Source organism: Coffea arabica, chromosome 9c, assembly GCF_036785885.1.
Source record: "Coffea arabica cultivar ET-39 chromosome 9c, Coffea Arabica ET-39 HiFi, whole genome shotgun sequence".
Lineage (NCBI taxonomy): Eukaryota > Viridiplantae > Streptophyta > Magnoliopsida > Gentianales > Rubiaceae > Coffea > Coffea arabica.
The window spans coordinates 39,535,597-39,552,108 of NC_092326.1; the positions used below are offsets into that span (position 1 = coordinate 39,535,597).

General features: G+C 34.7%; 1 protein-coding gene across 2 annotated transcripts; it reads right to left on the reverse strand.

Moving 5' to 3' along the window:
* Nucleotides 1-4,774: 4,774 nt before the first annotated feature.
* LOC140003772 (chromatin assembly factor 1 subunit FAS1-like) lies at nucleotides 4,775-12,304 on the reverse strand. 2 transcript variants are annotated; one of them, XM_072065238.1, is made up of 13 exons: nucleotides 12,260-12,304; nucleotides 11,627-12,134; nucleotides 10,886-10,985; nucleotides 9,435-9,579; nucleotides 9,222-9,345; nucleotides 8,626-8,984; nucleotides 8,210-8,530; nucleotides 8,012-8,093; nucleotides 7,799-7,939; nucleotides 6,629-7,024; nucleotides 6,264-6,401; nucleotides 5,468-5,513; nucleotides 4,775-5,344 (listed from the first exon to the last, which is right to left on the reverse strand). In XM_072065238.1, the coding sequence occupies exons 2-13, from the start codon at nucleotides 12,122-12,124 to the stop codon at nucleotides 5,184-5,186; spliced, it is 2,511 nt and encodes an 836-aa protein (XP_071921339.1). In that variant the 5' UTR covers nucleotides 12,125-12,134; nucleotides 12,260-12,304; the 3' UTR covers nucleotides 4,775-5,183. The 2 variants fall into 2 exon arrangements, with proteins under 2 accessions (XP_071921339.1, XP_071921340.1); XM_072065239.1 differs by lacking the exon at nucleotides 4,775-5,344 and having other exon boundaries at nucleotides 6,245-6,401; nucleotides 11,627-12,302.
* Nucleotides 12,305-16,512: the final 4,208 nt, after the last annotated feature.

Genomic DNA, 16,512 nt, shown 5'->3' on the forward strand with positions numbered 1-16,512 from the left:
AAGAGAAAGGAAGTGATGAGTGATTAGTATTTAAGTGAGGAGGAGTAATTGTGATGGTTTAGATCGTTGGGAAGGAGAGACGGACGGACAGCACGTAAATGGAGAAAACAGGGGGCTGAAACAGGGCAAGTGTTCTATGTTAAGAGAGATAAACAGCGTGCTCTCAAGAGTTAATTGAGTCAATAACGCTGTTGGTTTGGGAATTACCGACAAAAATTTTTTTAATCAAATTTCTCAATCGCCACTTTCTTTTTTTTCCCATATTATATCTTTTCCCTTTTTTTTTTTGTTCACAGCCTGTGCCTCTGTACATGCTTGTCATCATACAGGTTCGATTTTCGGGTGGGGTGGCCAGTCGGCCACACAGTGGGTGGCATGTAATGAGTCTGTCCACCGGAGATGTTCCAAGTATACGCACGAGGTTGAGATTTGAACCATGAATTCGGCCTTTATCATGGTGTTCCTTGACCGGGTGGCTTGGGGTTCTAAATGCATCCAACCACCTCGTAATTGCTAGAGCTAACTGGATCTAAAGATCGACTTTAATTGCTGTTGATTAAGTTTCAGTTGATTTCAAATGATTTGATTCGAATTCGAGCTTTATTTAACGAATTCAAGTCAAGTTTGATTCCATTAAATTGTAAGTAACTCAGTTAAACTTGTACGTAATAATAACTATGCAAAATTTAAATTTAAAATTCAACTTTTGCACGCATGTCATGAATCAAACGGTGATAATATATACACTGTCAGTGTATATAAGATTTACTCTAAATTTAGACCGATTTTTTTTTTTTTAAATACTCGAGCTAGTCGCTTTATTGTAAGTCAGTACAAAATGATTTTTAATTACTTAAACAACAGTCCTAAAAAAACATAAAACCCAAATGATGTATACAAAACCCCACTCACATCTTGGCTTCCAATTCTCCCTGCTCTTCCTAAACACTCTCTCACCAGCCACTTCACCTCTTTCATCTTGGTAAACTATCCTATTTCTAGCCCCCCTAGAATCAAATTAAATTCAAGAATCATGTGGGTGAATTTCACGATTCTCCCTGTAGCTTGAAGAGGCCATAGTTCATGCACCTATGCTTCATTTTCAACTCGCAAAATCTAGGCAAAACCACCATTTCCCCACCTATACTTCAGTGCACTAGCCGTTGATTCAACTTCGTAAAGAAAGTTAGTTGGTACTTATTTTTTTACTCTTTGTTGTTTGCACTTACCTCCCCTCATTTTTGTTAACATAATTTCATTTTTTCACTAACACAACTTATACATATGTATGTATAAGGGGTATTTGTGAAATCAAAATTTCACTCACCTTTTTCCTCAAAGTACTTTCTGAATGGTACTTTTTCAGACTCGAACCGATTTTATTATCAAAATCTTAACTTTAGAAGAGATTAATGTAATTTTGCAAACTTTGGAAAAGGTAATTGAAACTGTTAGAAACCTTGAGGGAGGTTTATGAAATTATCCCTCATATAAGGTCTTGAACAGTTGAGAGCCCTTGGCTTGCATGCACCTGCACTATGAAGTATGCATCCATAAACACACCCTAAAGTACCATACTGCATCATGACTTTGACACTAGAGTCGTCTTTATGGTGTTCCTACATAGATGAATTAGGGTTCTAAGCGAATCGAACCATCTCATAATTGCTGGAAAGCTAACTTGGTTATAAGATGGATTTTAATTGGTATTGGTTGATTTTCGATTGATTTCAAGTGACTCGATCAGGAAACTGAATGAGCATGAGTGCAAAGATACTAATGGTTAGAACTTGACTAGGGATAATATATACACATATTAGACTCAAGTAAATTCAAAGTATAGCTCGATTTGAAATTTAATTAGGCTCGACCCCTTGTGAAAAATACTCAAGTCAAGTTCAAGTTGTCATTAAAATCTGGAATTGAGTTTGAGCTCCACCTTAGGTGCTCAAATGGATTCGTTGGGGCGAGGTTGAGCCGGTTGGTAGTCGATGCTACTAGAGCTTAAACAAGTTGAATCGAGCGGAGTTTTGATGTAATCAAACCGAGTCACGACCCAATTTTATTGAGTTTGAATTTGAACTTGAATTAGATGAGCTTTCAATGTAAAATTTGAGTTCAAATTCGACCTTAAATTCGAATCTAGTCGAATTCGAGATTGAGCCTAATCGAACTTAAAAAATAAAAAATAATATATATATATATATATATATATCTGTGTGTGTATGTGTATATATATTCGGGTTGACTTGCAAGCTAACGAGTTGAGTTTCTCTATACTCAACTTGAGTTCAATGGCTCGACTTAGTGGGTTCAATTTCGACTCGAGCTTGAGTCGAACTTTTACCGAATTGACTTGCAAGGGACTTAATTCGTTTGCAACTCTGGGTGCAACCCTAAAACTTTGAAAATTTTAGGTCCCAGCCCCCCAATTAATAAAATAATAAGATATTAACCCCTACCTTCCCATCCTCACCGCGAGTAGAATCTCAATTTCAAACATGATAAACGAGTACAGCACCACACATCATTGGATTAGAACCATTTCATTTTTGCCATCTATTTTCCTAGTTTCTTTTTACTTCTTGCATTAAAAAGGACACTCAGTTTTGGCCAAACTCTCAAATTCTCATGTATCCTTTTCTTCACAACTGTAGCAGGATAGCTCTGGAAGTGTCCCGGCCCCTCAAAGTTGAATTCTGGCACTTGCTATCGGTTTCAGCTATTTAATCTTGTACTGATTGATGAGCCGGTCACCCAGTACAACAATTGATAAGCTCCAAATTCTCCGAATTACAAATTTGTCAAGGATCAGCAGATTATATGATATACATCGTTGGACTTCACAAAAAATGTTCTATGTTATTTTTGTTTTCGAAATGATTCACATGGTTGAACAAAAAGACTTGTGATTTTTCGTTGAAAAACATTTTTTCGTCCCGCTCATTCGCGTACATCAAATCGTTACAATATATTTTTTTACAAAAATTTTTAAAAATTTACAACACTCTCATGTGAATTTCATACACCACATGAAAAATGAAATAGTACATCATCTCAACGGTTCGCCTGCGGCGCCGATTCCACAGTTTTCAAACTCGTGCATCATAAAGCTAGGCGATAGCCGATCAAATCTTCATCATTGATGAAGATGTGTAATGTAATCGGTGTTTTTCAAAGCCTCGTGTGTAGTGTACCAAACAACTTTTCTGTTCTTGATTTTTCAAGTATTCGGTTTGTCCTCATTTATTGATTGCGCAACCTTTTCTCATCAAAAATTTTGATGGCGAGATTTGTCTATTGAAATTAAATTGGCTAAAGTAGTACATGTTTTATCGGTACAAAATCATTTTTCACCAAAAAAAAAAAAAAAACACAGCAGGCCAGTGAACTGTGTTAGGAAATTGGCTTAATTTTTTTTAGTCAGATTTTTTATTTTATGTGGAAATAACTAGTTTTCTAATTGATTTTAGTTACGTGAAATAGTAACTAAAGAATTTCCCATTTGTATGAGTTTAAGAATTGGGAGTTATTTCCTATTCTATTTGAGATTAGGAATTAGGAGTTATTTCCTGTTATTACTTAGATGTTGACCAAATAATTGAGCTTATAAATAAGTGGGGGTTGGCATACCATAAGGTAGCACACAAGGGCGACACGTAGCTTTACACATGGGGGGTAAGAAAGGGTTCTTGAAATATAAGAGATGATATGCAAAAGTTGGATTTGAATTCAAGTTGTATTCTTGTATAATGTTTTCCTCTCATAATAAATAATTGATTTCTCTCAATGGACATGGACTCAATAATAGAGTCAAATTTCTAGTTTGTGATTAAATTGTTGTATGTTTGATGTCTCAATTTATGTACCAACAACGTAATGGTTTTTTTTTTATACTAATAGTTACGGATGTATGGCACATGCGCATAATTTGAATTTTATATGAATTTAGCATTATGATCTAAGCTTGCTATTATACAAAAAAAAAAAAAAAAATTGTATGACAGTGTAAAAAAAAAAAAAAAAAAAACATGCTCCTAAAATAATAGTTATACTTATATCACAAACACATTTTCTAAATATTTTTTATTTTTAATTATTTTTTATCCCACATATATATATATATATATATATATATATATCATACTATAAAAAATAGTACTATAATAATTCTAAATAATACTAGTTATCTCAAATATCACTCTGCCTGGAAGCCAGCACTATTACTTGTTATTAGTAGACAAACCAGCTGAAAAATATGGGGCTTAGCAGTGAGAGGGACATTGGGCAATGGGGCACGCAAGCTTTGCTTGTAGCCTCCCAAAGTTGTTCTACTTCATATGCCTACGTAAACCATTGCCCAAATTGAAAGCATTGGGCGTCAATTCCAAGGCCTCATTTCAGATCCAACAAATTGACACTTTCCAACATACCAATGGGAAAATTCTCTCTCAATCATCACGTTATAATCGATGATGTTTCAGACACCCCAACCCAAATGGTTCCTTACAGTTTGGTGAGCAATTTCGACCTTTTGGTGTCATATGTATTCATGGTTAGGTGTACTGTATTCAGGGTTAGGTTCCTAACAGTTTGGCGAGACAAACCATGGGACTTGTGTGGCCAAATACCACCAGAAAGGCATATATATATATACATTGATCCAAAAGAACCCTGGATGCATTATCCTCCACCACAATAGTTTTAGCTAGCTGCTAATCCCGATCCCATGCTTTGATACATGAATCTTTTACAGGAAGAAGAACACAAAAAATGGTCAAGTAGATCTCAGAATTTGTCAAATCTTCAAAGATATTAGAATTCATGTTGTAGAGTCCAGGTATCATTCTTAACTACACCCATGCGATTTTTGTTGTAGAAAACATTTCCCAGCAGCAATTAAGACAGACATTCTATGCATTGCAGCATTACATATAACAAGTAGAAATACTCACCTGAATTGCAGGCAAACTAGTAAGTTTTGTTCTCATAAGATAAACCAAAAATCACAATCCTAATCCAAAAGCAAAACTTTAGATATATGACCAGTATCGAATATACGATCTGGATTTTAATGTACATATCAAAAATATTTCAGGCTGTGAAAAAGGGGTGGGCCGGAAGAAACAAACACAGTTGAACATCCATGAAAGGAACAGAGTGGAGCAGGGAAAAGCATCTTTTCAATGCTCTTGTGCAGTACCCTCCTGTTGCTGAGTAGAAGATGCAGGTTTCTGGGATATTTGAGGGGACGTTTCGTAAGGATTAATAGATTTCGCAGAGGGAGGCAGGCACCTCTTGGAAAAAAATGTGGCAATGCTCTTTGTCCTCCCGCCGCCTTTTTCTGCAGAATATCAAGAATCTCACTCAACCAAACAATACAATGCTGACTACTGGTGCTCTCAAATGCAAAAGAATAATTGAGTTCACAAATGGAGGAATAAGTAACCATATAGTAACCAACTACCTGGTGATATTGTTAAACCGAGCTTCACCACTACCTCTTTCTTAACCTGCATCAGAAGAGTAAGCCAACATAAACAACTAAACTGCAGTCTGAGAAACAAGCTTCAGATTAATTAAGCATGTCCCTCCAGAGGTCCAAGAACTAAAAGTCCAGAACAAAGGCACCAAGTCTTCCTAAGGGAGGAGAGAATGAAGCTTAAAAGAACTGTAGAATTGTATTGCAGTTCAGATTAGACTTGGACGCATAATGCTATGGACAACCCTTTTTTTTTCAGTTCACAAACAGATGAAGGTTGATTATTATCAAAACTCTTATGTCATGCGAAAAACATTTTGGAAAACGAAAAAGCAAATATAACCCGCCATATCTTCTTATTGGCAGACAGCTGGAGGTGTGGGCAAGCAAAGCATAAGAACCTCCAGAGTGCATGAACTTGCCTTTGTAGTGCCCGATATTTCTTAAACTCCACATTACTTGTGCAAAGGGTTTAAAATAGATAAATATCTCAGAAGTTAAAGAAGAACCTATTATTATTCAAGATGCCTGTTTATTATTCAGCAAATTCGAAAAGTCACGAGTTTAATGTAACCATAAGATCATGTTACATGCTAAGAGTGAAGCAGCTTTTCAATCTATTGTCATATAAAGCAACAGAAAATCATGGTTACCACCTCAGGTCAATAAACTTTGTGAGATTGAAAGGTCAGGTCTCAAACTAAACAGACAAAAATCATCAGAAAGGGAATTTTAACCTCCTAAGCTTGAAAGAATATATACATGAATAATTGAAAATAACCTGCCACCGATTGTCAACAAAATCTGATATTTCTCGCACTTTGTTTCTCAATTGAGACTTGGAAATGGTGGGAAACTTCTCATGTAAACATTCCACCACTTTGTTTATGCCATTGGAACATGATTGAATAACAGATACCTGAAAATTCAGTAGAAAATTAGTCTGGCATTGCAAGCTTTATCAACATATGGATTTTCCAAAAGAAAACTCCAATCCACATAATTAGGCCAATCTTTCTCCATTGTGAAAGAATGTTGACAAACTTATAAATATCATATAGCAAGAGCCATGGTAACTATACGCGAGCAAAGCATTAGAAGCTTTTGAATGAAAACATCAATACTAAAGGCATAAAAATAACTTACAATCTGAGCCAATTCAGAGTCCAATATGGTTGGTGGACTTGCAAAAGTTGTGGAGTTGGTTTTTGTACTTGAGGTGCAAGCCCCTTGATCTTCTGTGTCATCACTGATTGAAATCTGTACAAATGTGCCGACTGGGAATGCACATATACTCAAAGCTTGCAAACATATTTGCTCATGTTTTTCAGCGCCAGTGACATTATCAGCAGAAAGCAAAGGGGCTTTTTGATGCATTATATTCAGAACGACTAAAGGCTGGTTTTTCCGAAGAGCATGCTCAGTTAAATTGTATAGACACTTTTGCTGTCGAAACAGCTGATTTACCACCTCCTTGGAACTGGGCGAACTTTTGGTCTCCTCAGCCAAGTGATTCGCCTCCAATTTGTCAACTTCTACTCCCTGCAAGACGGAGTGTTAAAATGCAGACGGATGAGGAAAACTAAAACATTGCCTAAAAAGAAATAAAGAAAAAAAACACAGAACAAAATCCAACAACAGCTGATAATTCTTTCATCTTGTTCGACCATGCAAGTTTGGTTCACATCTTTCCTTTTTTATCACACTTAAAACCAGCATTTGGCAGCTCAATACAACAAGGATGATACATTACATTAACACCATGTCACTGCTGGGCATTTCTGTACTGGACAGTTAACAATATGGGAACTCAGGGACGCAATAACATATAATACATACATTGTTTGAAAAAAAAAATCCTCATCTCAAAGCTTGAAAAACTCCATTATGAAGATCTACGAAAGGACAGGTACGTGACTTCCTCATTGCTTATGAGAGAAGAAGGCTAAGTGGTCAATTTAATAAGATAGACTTTGAAAGCATACACATGAAAGCACCAAAATTGATTATTGACAAAAAAGAAAAACATGGCAAATAAAAAATAAAAGAACAATGAGGAACCTAAGCAAATTTTATGTCAAAAATTGCTTTGGACAATCATGGTGAAACTTCCTTCACTAAATGTAACAAACAACTTAGCATGATATTCTTGGTTCACAAGTGAGTTAAACATGACTTCTTAATTTGTCACACAAACATACTCCATTTCTTTGGTTGAATGCCCAATTAATGATCATCTTTATGTACTGATTATCATTCTGGCAATGAATACAATAAAGATACTAGAAACTTTTACGCAAAAGCTCTTGGAAATACCTCATCTTCTGAGAGATATCCATCAGGAACAAAGAAGCCATCTTCACTTTCATCATCACCATCATCCCTTGAGCATCCTTCATCCAAACTTTCCTCTTCTCCATCCTTTTCACAGTCTGATAAGCTCTCACCAGGTTCCTCCTGTGCAAACAATTTTGTAAAGATAGTTTTCGAGACAATCAAGCAACAATTAAGCTTAAATATGCACCATACCTCTTCCCATTCTTCATCACTGTCAATCTCATAATCCAACTCTGGATCCTTTACGAAAGGGTGACGTGCACTTACAACTTGACTGAAAAGAGAGCAATAAATGAAATTAGAGCCACTCTCAACCAACCTCCTGGATGACATTCAGCTATAGCCACAGAACCAAATAACGTAGTGGCTACCATTCCGCAATAGACTTACCTTTTCTTCAGCCTAAATCCGTAAAAAGCAGGCCTATGACTCTTATCAAATTGCAATAACTGTTTACTTTGTACATGTGCTCGGCCGTTTGCAGTTATGCTGTCTGAATTGGTAGGAGACAGTCTACTGTCAGTACTAGAACCAACCCATCCATCAACAAGTTTCTCAATATTCATCTCTTCCTCACGAGCCAGTCCTTTATTAGCAGTTAGCTTAAGTTTCTTGACAAGATCAGTCTTAGGTTTCCGACGAATGCCCCAATGCATATGTCTGTTTGAACGAATTGAATTGCCTAGGCAGTGCCAAGAATTTAGATGCAGGCTGCAAAATGTAACCAAAACTAGTTATTCTTTTGGAAAAACAATGGTTGCTTCATTGCATGAGCACAAATGAGGAAAACGGAAAAAGGGCCTCACTTCCATATATCTTCCACTTTAACTTCAGTGTCCATGGAGAGCACAGAGTCCATTGCCAGAGTAATTGAGTCAGTTTTCTCTTTGTCCATCTTAGGAGACGGATCAGTTGCACTTCTTGGAGGCTGATCATTTTTTGAAAATGGATTTGCACCTCGTTCAAGAAAACGCTCCATGAGTGATGCTTGCTTTTGCAGAGAAAGTTTCTTTTTGTTTTCAGCTTCTTCCTTCTCCTTGCGCCGTTGATCTTTTTCAGCTTCCTCTTGGTGCCTTTTTATCTGTTTCTTCATTTCAGATTCTTTTTTCTCACGACGCTTCTCCTCTTTTTTTGCCTCATCTTGAGACCGCTTTAGCTCTTTTTCCTTTGGAGGATGTAGACAGTAAGAGACTTGAGGATAACAAGTATCACATACAGAAGAAGATCTCAAGAATCTCAATTACACAATGTTCCATCAAATTCAAAATGGAATATCAATTTTCTCCATGGAAACATTGCATAGATACAGTATCACAAATCTAACAAACCCATCAACTGGTATAAAAACTAAACCTGTAACAACAGTTATTGAAAGACAAACACTTTGAAAGCAAGGGCTTACATTTTGCAACTTCTCCTTCTGAAGCTCCTGCTCCATCCTTCTCTTCTCTTTCGCCTCCTCCCGTTTGTTTTTCTCCAACTGCTTAATTAACAACTTTTCTTCTTGTTTTGCTTCCTTTAATGACCTTCAACCATTACAAGATCACCCTAAGATAAGGGAAAACCATCTCTATAACAATCAATGGTACATAACATAACTATGGATGCCACATACCCTTCAGCCTCATTTTTCTGCAAAGAATTACCAACAAGAAGACGAATCTCTGCTTCATTAAATGTTTTACCTAGCTTTTCTGCAGCTTTCATCAGCTCTTGGTGGTTCTGATGGTTCTTTGATTTTTCTAGTGCTGCTATCATTGCTGAAACAATTCATAGGTATCAGTAATCCACTGGTTGAGAAAATCTTAGAGGAATGAACTAATTATGCTACTTTAAACAACATTGTGACATTTTTTATCATATCTTCCTACAAGATTAGAAATAAAGCTTAAGCATCCAGCAGGCATCTGAAATTGTTTTTCCACAAATATCGCAAATACTGAATTAAAAACGGATGAGAAACACATACACTCTATTCCCACAAAAGCATTACTAAAAAGCTTCTAGATTCACCAACTTGAAGAAAAACTCTATAATGCCAATCAAAATTTCTAGCAAACATCTCATGAAAGATCACATTGGTTTGAAATTTATCCTTTGTATATGATAGATTAATGAACAGGGTATAAACTCTCAAGAGACCAAACAAAACCCTGGTTGATCCAACTTAACAGCGTTGCCTCAAAAAGATCATAATCTTTTGAAGATATGGGCCACACAACTGTAACAATTATATGATAAACCTCTTGTTTGGTTAAGCAAAAAGCCAAGCAGTAATTATGGACTGAATGAATGATCGGTTACAAACTTGAATTAATCCAGGAAAGGAACCAACTGTAAGGCCTACTGGACCCACTTGCATCAATTAAACAAAAACGCGCTTCTCATCTTAGTGGTACAAAGTGAGTCAAGATTACCACCCGTAAACTACTCTTAGGTGACTTTCAAGTACTGAAAAACCCAATATGGGGCACCGCCCCATATTGGTTCTCCAATCTGTAAACTAGTGCTTGCATATGTACCAACAAGAAACTGCCCATTGTACACTAAAGGTTCCTACAATCTTATCGATGCAGAAATCAGAGGCAGTTGAACAATGGCAGCTCGGTAACTAATTCGTATCACTATATAGGCAACAGGGGCTAGTCCAACAAAGCGAGGAAGGGGAGCTATTTCAAACCATACACCAGTCGAAATGTGAAATCCTAAACTATTTTGACAGATGGGCAAAATTCTTAAATTCCCCTCTTAAGAACCACATAAAATTCAAAATTTTAATCAAAAGAAGTAGAATCCTTGATTCATTAAACAAAAGCAAGTTAACTTTTCCAAAAACAAGAGTTATTTAATGCAGGATCCCTCCTCCATTTCTTTTTTATTTGGTGCACCAAACCAACTACTGAAGGAATACATTAGACTTTCATTATAGATTTGCTTTTGCCCCCTATTTTCAACTACCCCACCAAATAAAAAACAGCCTCATTTCTCAATTTGGCATAGTGCTGCTGCTCATAATAATCTTTCCCATGAACAAATTGAATGTAGAAGGCTTCCTTGCTTACTTACCTGAAATAGCAATTATCCTCTCCTGGATCTTTTTCCGATAAGTTCGACGACTTTTCAGCACTGCTCGCATAGATTTTGGCACGAGTTTCATATCTCTTGTCTGCAAAATGAAATGTTCAGACAACAAATCAGCAAACAACTCTCTAAACACAAACAAGTAGATGACAGCCCAATAGTAATGTGATACTTTCTACTAAACATGGACCACAAAATGGAATGAACAACGAACGCGTGTGCTTTATAAGGTTGCTGTATGAAAAGACAATCAAGGGTCAATATTTAATGATAATATGAATGCATACACAGACGCTTACATGTCGATGAATGACAACTAATACGTGTCTCGCATTTAAATTGGACAGCAAAAGCAAGACACTATACTACACCAAACCAAAACATTTTAGTAACTGCAATCACTTCGAATGTAAAACTGCACATTAATGCCTCACCAATGCAAAATCTTACGCACGGCACAACTACATTTAAATCATAGTTTCCATTTCTCACAAAAAAGGAATATGCTAAGATGGGCTATTCCCAGCTAGTTCTGAGCTACTACTAGAACAGCAAGTTTACTAAATACAACTAGTAATAGCAACGAACTTAACTACCATATAATGCTACATTTAAAGAACCCATTTCAACTAGCACATAATTAACCCCCAAAACTAAACTAAAAAACAATACGAATCACATAAAAACCCTATTAGTAGATGGTGAAATAAGGAAATGTAATTTGACCTCCCAACACCAGAGAGCGGACTCAGAATCATCTTCCAAGAGATCAGCATCCGCATCTGAAATCCCATAAAAAACCCTCTGCCCAATCAAAAGAAGTCTGCTTTTCACACTAGCCAAACTACTCAAACCCCCACCACCACTATTGTCACTTCCAAATTTTCCCCTGAGTTTCTCTAAAATCTCAACCGCCAACCTGCTCAACGGTAGCCGACTCTCCTCCATCAACACTGCAATTGCCGAATCCACATTATTATTATTCAAAGAACCATCCTCCACATTCTCATTTTCTTTATTCCCATTTAATTCCAGGTAAAAATTGAACAAACTTTTCATCTCCTCCTTCAAAGCTTTGATTTTTGCCGATTTTTCTTCTGGCGTGAGGTCTGGTAACCCTCCAGCAAACCCCCGCTTCCGCTTGAGGGCTTTCCTCTTATCTGAGCCGCTCATCTTCCCCGTCGGTGCCGCCTCGTCAACGTCGATTACCATGGGCTCCGCCATTTTACTATTCCTGATGATAGATATTGAAACCCTGATTCAAAATCACTACATGCAAGTGCTTAGATTGAAAGAAAAATGAAATGGAGGAAAATGGAAAAGAAAACGAAAGAAGATTTCTGAAGAAGATGCAGCAACCTTTTGCCCTGAATAACTACAGAGTATAAAGCATTAATTAATGGGTTATTTCCCTTTTTTTTTCCACATTTGCGAAAGTTTAGTAGATTTTACAAATTGGATTCCCGCCGAAAAATTGGTTTGGCGCCCAGCGCCACTGTAGTAAAGGATAATTTTAGAAACCTCCCCTGAAGTTTCTAACTATTTCATTTGCCGCCCTCCAGATTTCAAAAGTTACACTAACATGCTTGAGATTAATTATCTCGTAACATTTAAACCCAATCAATAATTAAAAAGTTGTATTATGACAGAGAAAATAATATGATTCCATCATTGCTCCCCATCTACTACATTATTTACTCAATTTAATACTAACTGACACATTAAAAAAAATACTAAAATTTGTTATTTATCATTTGAGATCAAATCATATATAACATCAAAAAATAGCACACCTTTTATATTTTTGACTTAATACAATATCCAATTTACTTTATCAGTTACATATACGTTGTCCAACATGATTAATAGCAGATAATCTAAAATTTTGCCACCAAAATATTACAGAGAACAAACTTGAACATCAAAATTATCCTTGTTAACATATTAAAGTTAGTTGTTGAGATTTTTATGGTATTAAAGTTCGTTCTTTGTAATATTTTGGTTACTGATTTTTTTGATTATTTGTTGTTAATCATATTTAACAATAAATTTGTAACTGAAAAGAGTAATTTGGATCATATATTAAGTGAAATATACAAAATAATATACTATTTTTAATGTCATATGTGATTTAATCTCTAATAATAAACAGTAAATTCTAGTGTTTTCTTTAATATTTGGACAAATATTAGTTTGAGTAAACAATTTAGTATATGAGCAGAAATGGTGGAATCATATTATATTTTCTATCCTAATATTAAATTTTAATTATTGGTTAGATCTAAAATACTATATGATACTAGAGATCAATGGATGTTAATGTAATTTTTTAAATTTAGAGAGAGACCAATGAAATAGTCAAAAACCTCAGGGGAGGTTTTTGATATTATTCCTACAGTAATTTAGAATCTGGCTGGTTTTATCCAATCTTTACCCAACAAGTCCCAGCACTGTATAATTCAGCTCATATAGTCACATGCACACGTATGGAATGATCATATACTCTTCCGTCTCACTTTGATTGTTTTAGCATTTTTCCCCCAATTAAAAAATATTAGTTAACTTGATTGGAAGCATTAATTTAACCTACTATTTTTCTAAAATGCCGTTACATTAATATTAGTAGCATAATTGACCATTATATCTTTATATTAATTGCAACAAGTAATATTGATAAAAAGTTGTAACAATAATATTAATGAATAGGATAGGTTATATTGACTGATAACAAAATACGTCAAATAAGTACATTTTAGAGAAGTTAAAAGTTAATTATATTTTTCAATTGAAGAGTTGACTATAATTTAGAACAGATGAAAATTAAAAACAATATTATCAAATTAGAATGAAGGGAGTATATGGTTTTAAAAATACATATATGTACATATTGTAGGGTGAATTACATTTACTTCTTTGAGGTTTGGCCAAAATTAACATGATGACAGATATCTCCCATCGGTGACTTTTATTAATTATTTCAAATGGAACCCAATGAAAAGACCAAATGGCACAACTCCAAAACAATTACTAGTTTAAATAAAGGGATAAATTCAGAAACCTCCCTTGAGATTTTTGACAATTTTACTATCCTCCTTTAAGATTTTAAATATTTCACTTACCGCCATTGTCAGTCATTTGGGATCCAATGCTTACATCACTAATGGCTAAATAATTTTATTACCCTTAACATTTAGGATAATTATACATATATGTGCAGGAAAAGAGTTAAAATTTTGCAAACTACATTAACCATAATTTGAATTGTAAAAAGTTAATTAATTTGCCATCTAAACATAGAGTCAATATTAGGTACATCTTTTTTAATTTTTATATACTTGACAAATAAAAGAAATTAGATGTAATACAGCTGATAAATTAAAGGATTTAGACATGAAAAGTAATTAAACAATTTACCAACTAAATTAACCGTAATTTGAAATTTTAAAATATATATATATATATATATATATATATATATATATATATATATATAATTTGGCATCTAAAAGAGGATCCAATACTAGGCATCATTTTTCCAATTTATGCACTTTATAAATAAAAGAAATAAAAAGCAAAGAGATTTTAATTGAGATAATTTTTCTTATAATTGTGATGATAGCAAGAATCTTAAGGTACGAAAAAAAATGCTTTGTTAAATTTTGGAAGTTGTTATTTTTTGTCAGGGATAATGGACATTTTTTGGTGACCATGTATAGTAATGGCCTCCTAAGTAAATTAATAAGTTAGATCAAATATTTAATCTAACTAATATAATAGTTGAGGGGTACTTTTGGCATAAAACAAATCTTTTCACATCTGATTTTTTTTTTGTTTTTTTTATTGGACTAAATTGTTACAAAAAAATTGGTTCCAAGGGAGGCTAGTGATATTTTTAGAACCTTAGGGGAGGTTTTAGAAATTATCCCTTAAATAAATTCTCGTAACTCTCACGAGTGGTACTTAGTGGTGGTGACCGGTCACCTCGTTACCTCACGTCAATAGCACTATTTAATCCATTTGGTCACTCCCATTTTTTCAATCCAAAACATTTTGTAATATTGGATAGAACAACTATGATACTTTCTAAAACATGAGATTTATTTAAGGGTTAATCGCACTTTATCCCCTTCAAATATAGGCCATTTTTCACTTTACCCTCAAACGTTTGCTTTTCCTCAATTTACCCCTTTCGTTAGCAATTGCACCATTAAAAACTTCAAGATTTCGAAATTGCCATACGAAAAGGGCCGTTGGTTTTACCTGACAAAAAATGTCCCTCAATGGCGTTTGATGCTTTTAGCCTATTTTTTCCCTCAAAGAGCCGTTGGTTGGTTTTAGTCGTTGGTTGGGTTCTATAAAAGGTGATATTTTGCAGCCAATTTTTCTCATATATTTTAGCAGATTTCAAAGTTCCTAAAATTTCTCTCCAAAGTTCCTAAAATTTCTCTTTGTCAACCAAAAGCATCATAAAATGTCACAAAGTACTTCAAATAATGTTGAAAGATCACCCCAAAAAATGTGTGGATGTGGTAAAAAGGCACCATTGTGCACCTCTTGGACACTTGAAAATCCGGAAAAAAAGATTTTACGGCTGCTCAAATTATAATGTAAGAATTTTTCATTAATATTTGTAAATATTGTCTTTAATTTGGTTCTATACCTGAATAAGTTGGAAAGAGTTTAAACAACTAAATTTTTTATTTAGAACCGACATGCATGTGGGTACATTCATGGGCAGATCCTGAAGTTTGTAGCAAAACAAAAGAAGTAAGTGCAGTGCTACAATCTAGACTGGTGGAGCGAAAGGAGAAACCAATGTACTTGCAAAGGGAGCATGAAAAATTGGCAAATGAGCATGAAAAATTGAAAAGCAGATATAAAGCCTTAGAAATAGGGATGTTGCTGCGATATGTTTATTAGTCAAATAAGAGGTGTGAAAATGTGGGGGAAGAGGAGGTGTAAGTGATTGTGGCCACAAACGGTAGGGAAAATGTGTTGGATGGTCACGTTTAAAGATTTTTTGTGACTTGAAACCTAAAGACCAGTTGGGCGTTGCAGTTAAGCAGAAAGGGGATATGAAAAGTTGAAGGGATTCCAACTGTAAATGTGAAATGTGGGGCTCTTTTATTCAACAACGGGTTTATTTTTATGTTATCCGATAAATAAATTAGAAATTAAGGAAAATGGGCACTGTGTAAGTATAATGAATGAAAGTCATAAAGAGTTGGTATTTTATTCAACAACAGGTTTAAATTTATTTTTAAATGACAAGTAACTTTCTATTTAAGGCACCCTGGGTACTGTGTGAGTATAATGGACGAAAGGTATAAAGAACTGGTCTTTTATTCAATAACGGGTTTATTTTTATTTTATCCGATAAATAAATTTCTATTTAAGGCACCTTGGGTACTATGTTGTTGTAATGGTGGAAAGCCATAAAGAACTTGTTTTTTATTCAACAAAAAGTTAATTTTTATTATATTCGATAACTAAATTTTTGTTTAAGAAAAGTGGGCACTCTATTCTTATAATGAATGAAAACTTTGAAAAGTAGGGCTCTTTTATTCAACAACGGGTTTATTTTTATGTTATCCGACAAATAAATTAGTATT

Coding starts and splice junctions, on each gene's coding strand:
- LOC140003772 (XM_072065238.1), bottom strand. CDS start 12,124: ATGGCGGAGCCCATGGTAATCGACGTTGACGAGGCGGCACCGACGGGG. Junction 9,580..10,885: donor GAGGATAATTGCTATTTCAG/GTAAGTAAGCAA, acceptor GAATTGTTTCAG/CAATGATAGCAGCACTAGAA. Junction 9,346..9,434: donor CAGAAAAATGAGGCTGAAGG/GTATGTGGCATC, acceptor TAATGGTTGAAG/GTCATTAAAGGAAGCAAAAC.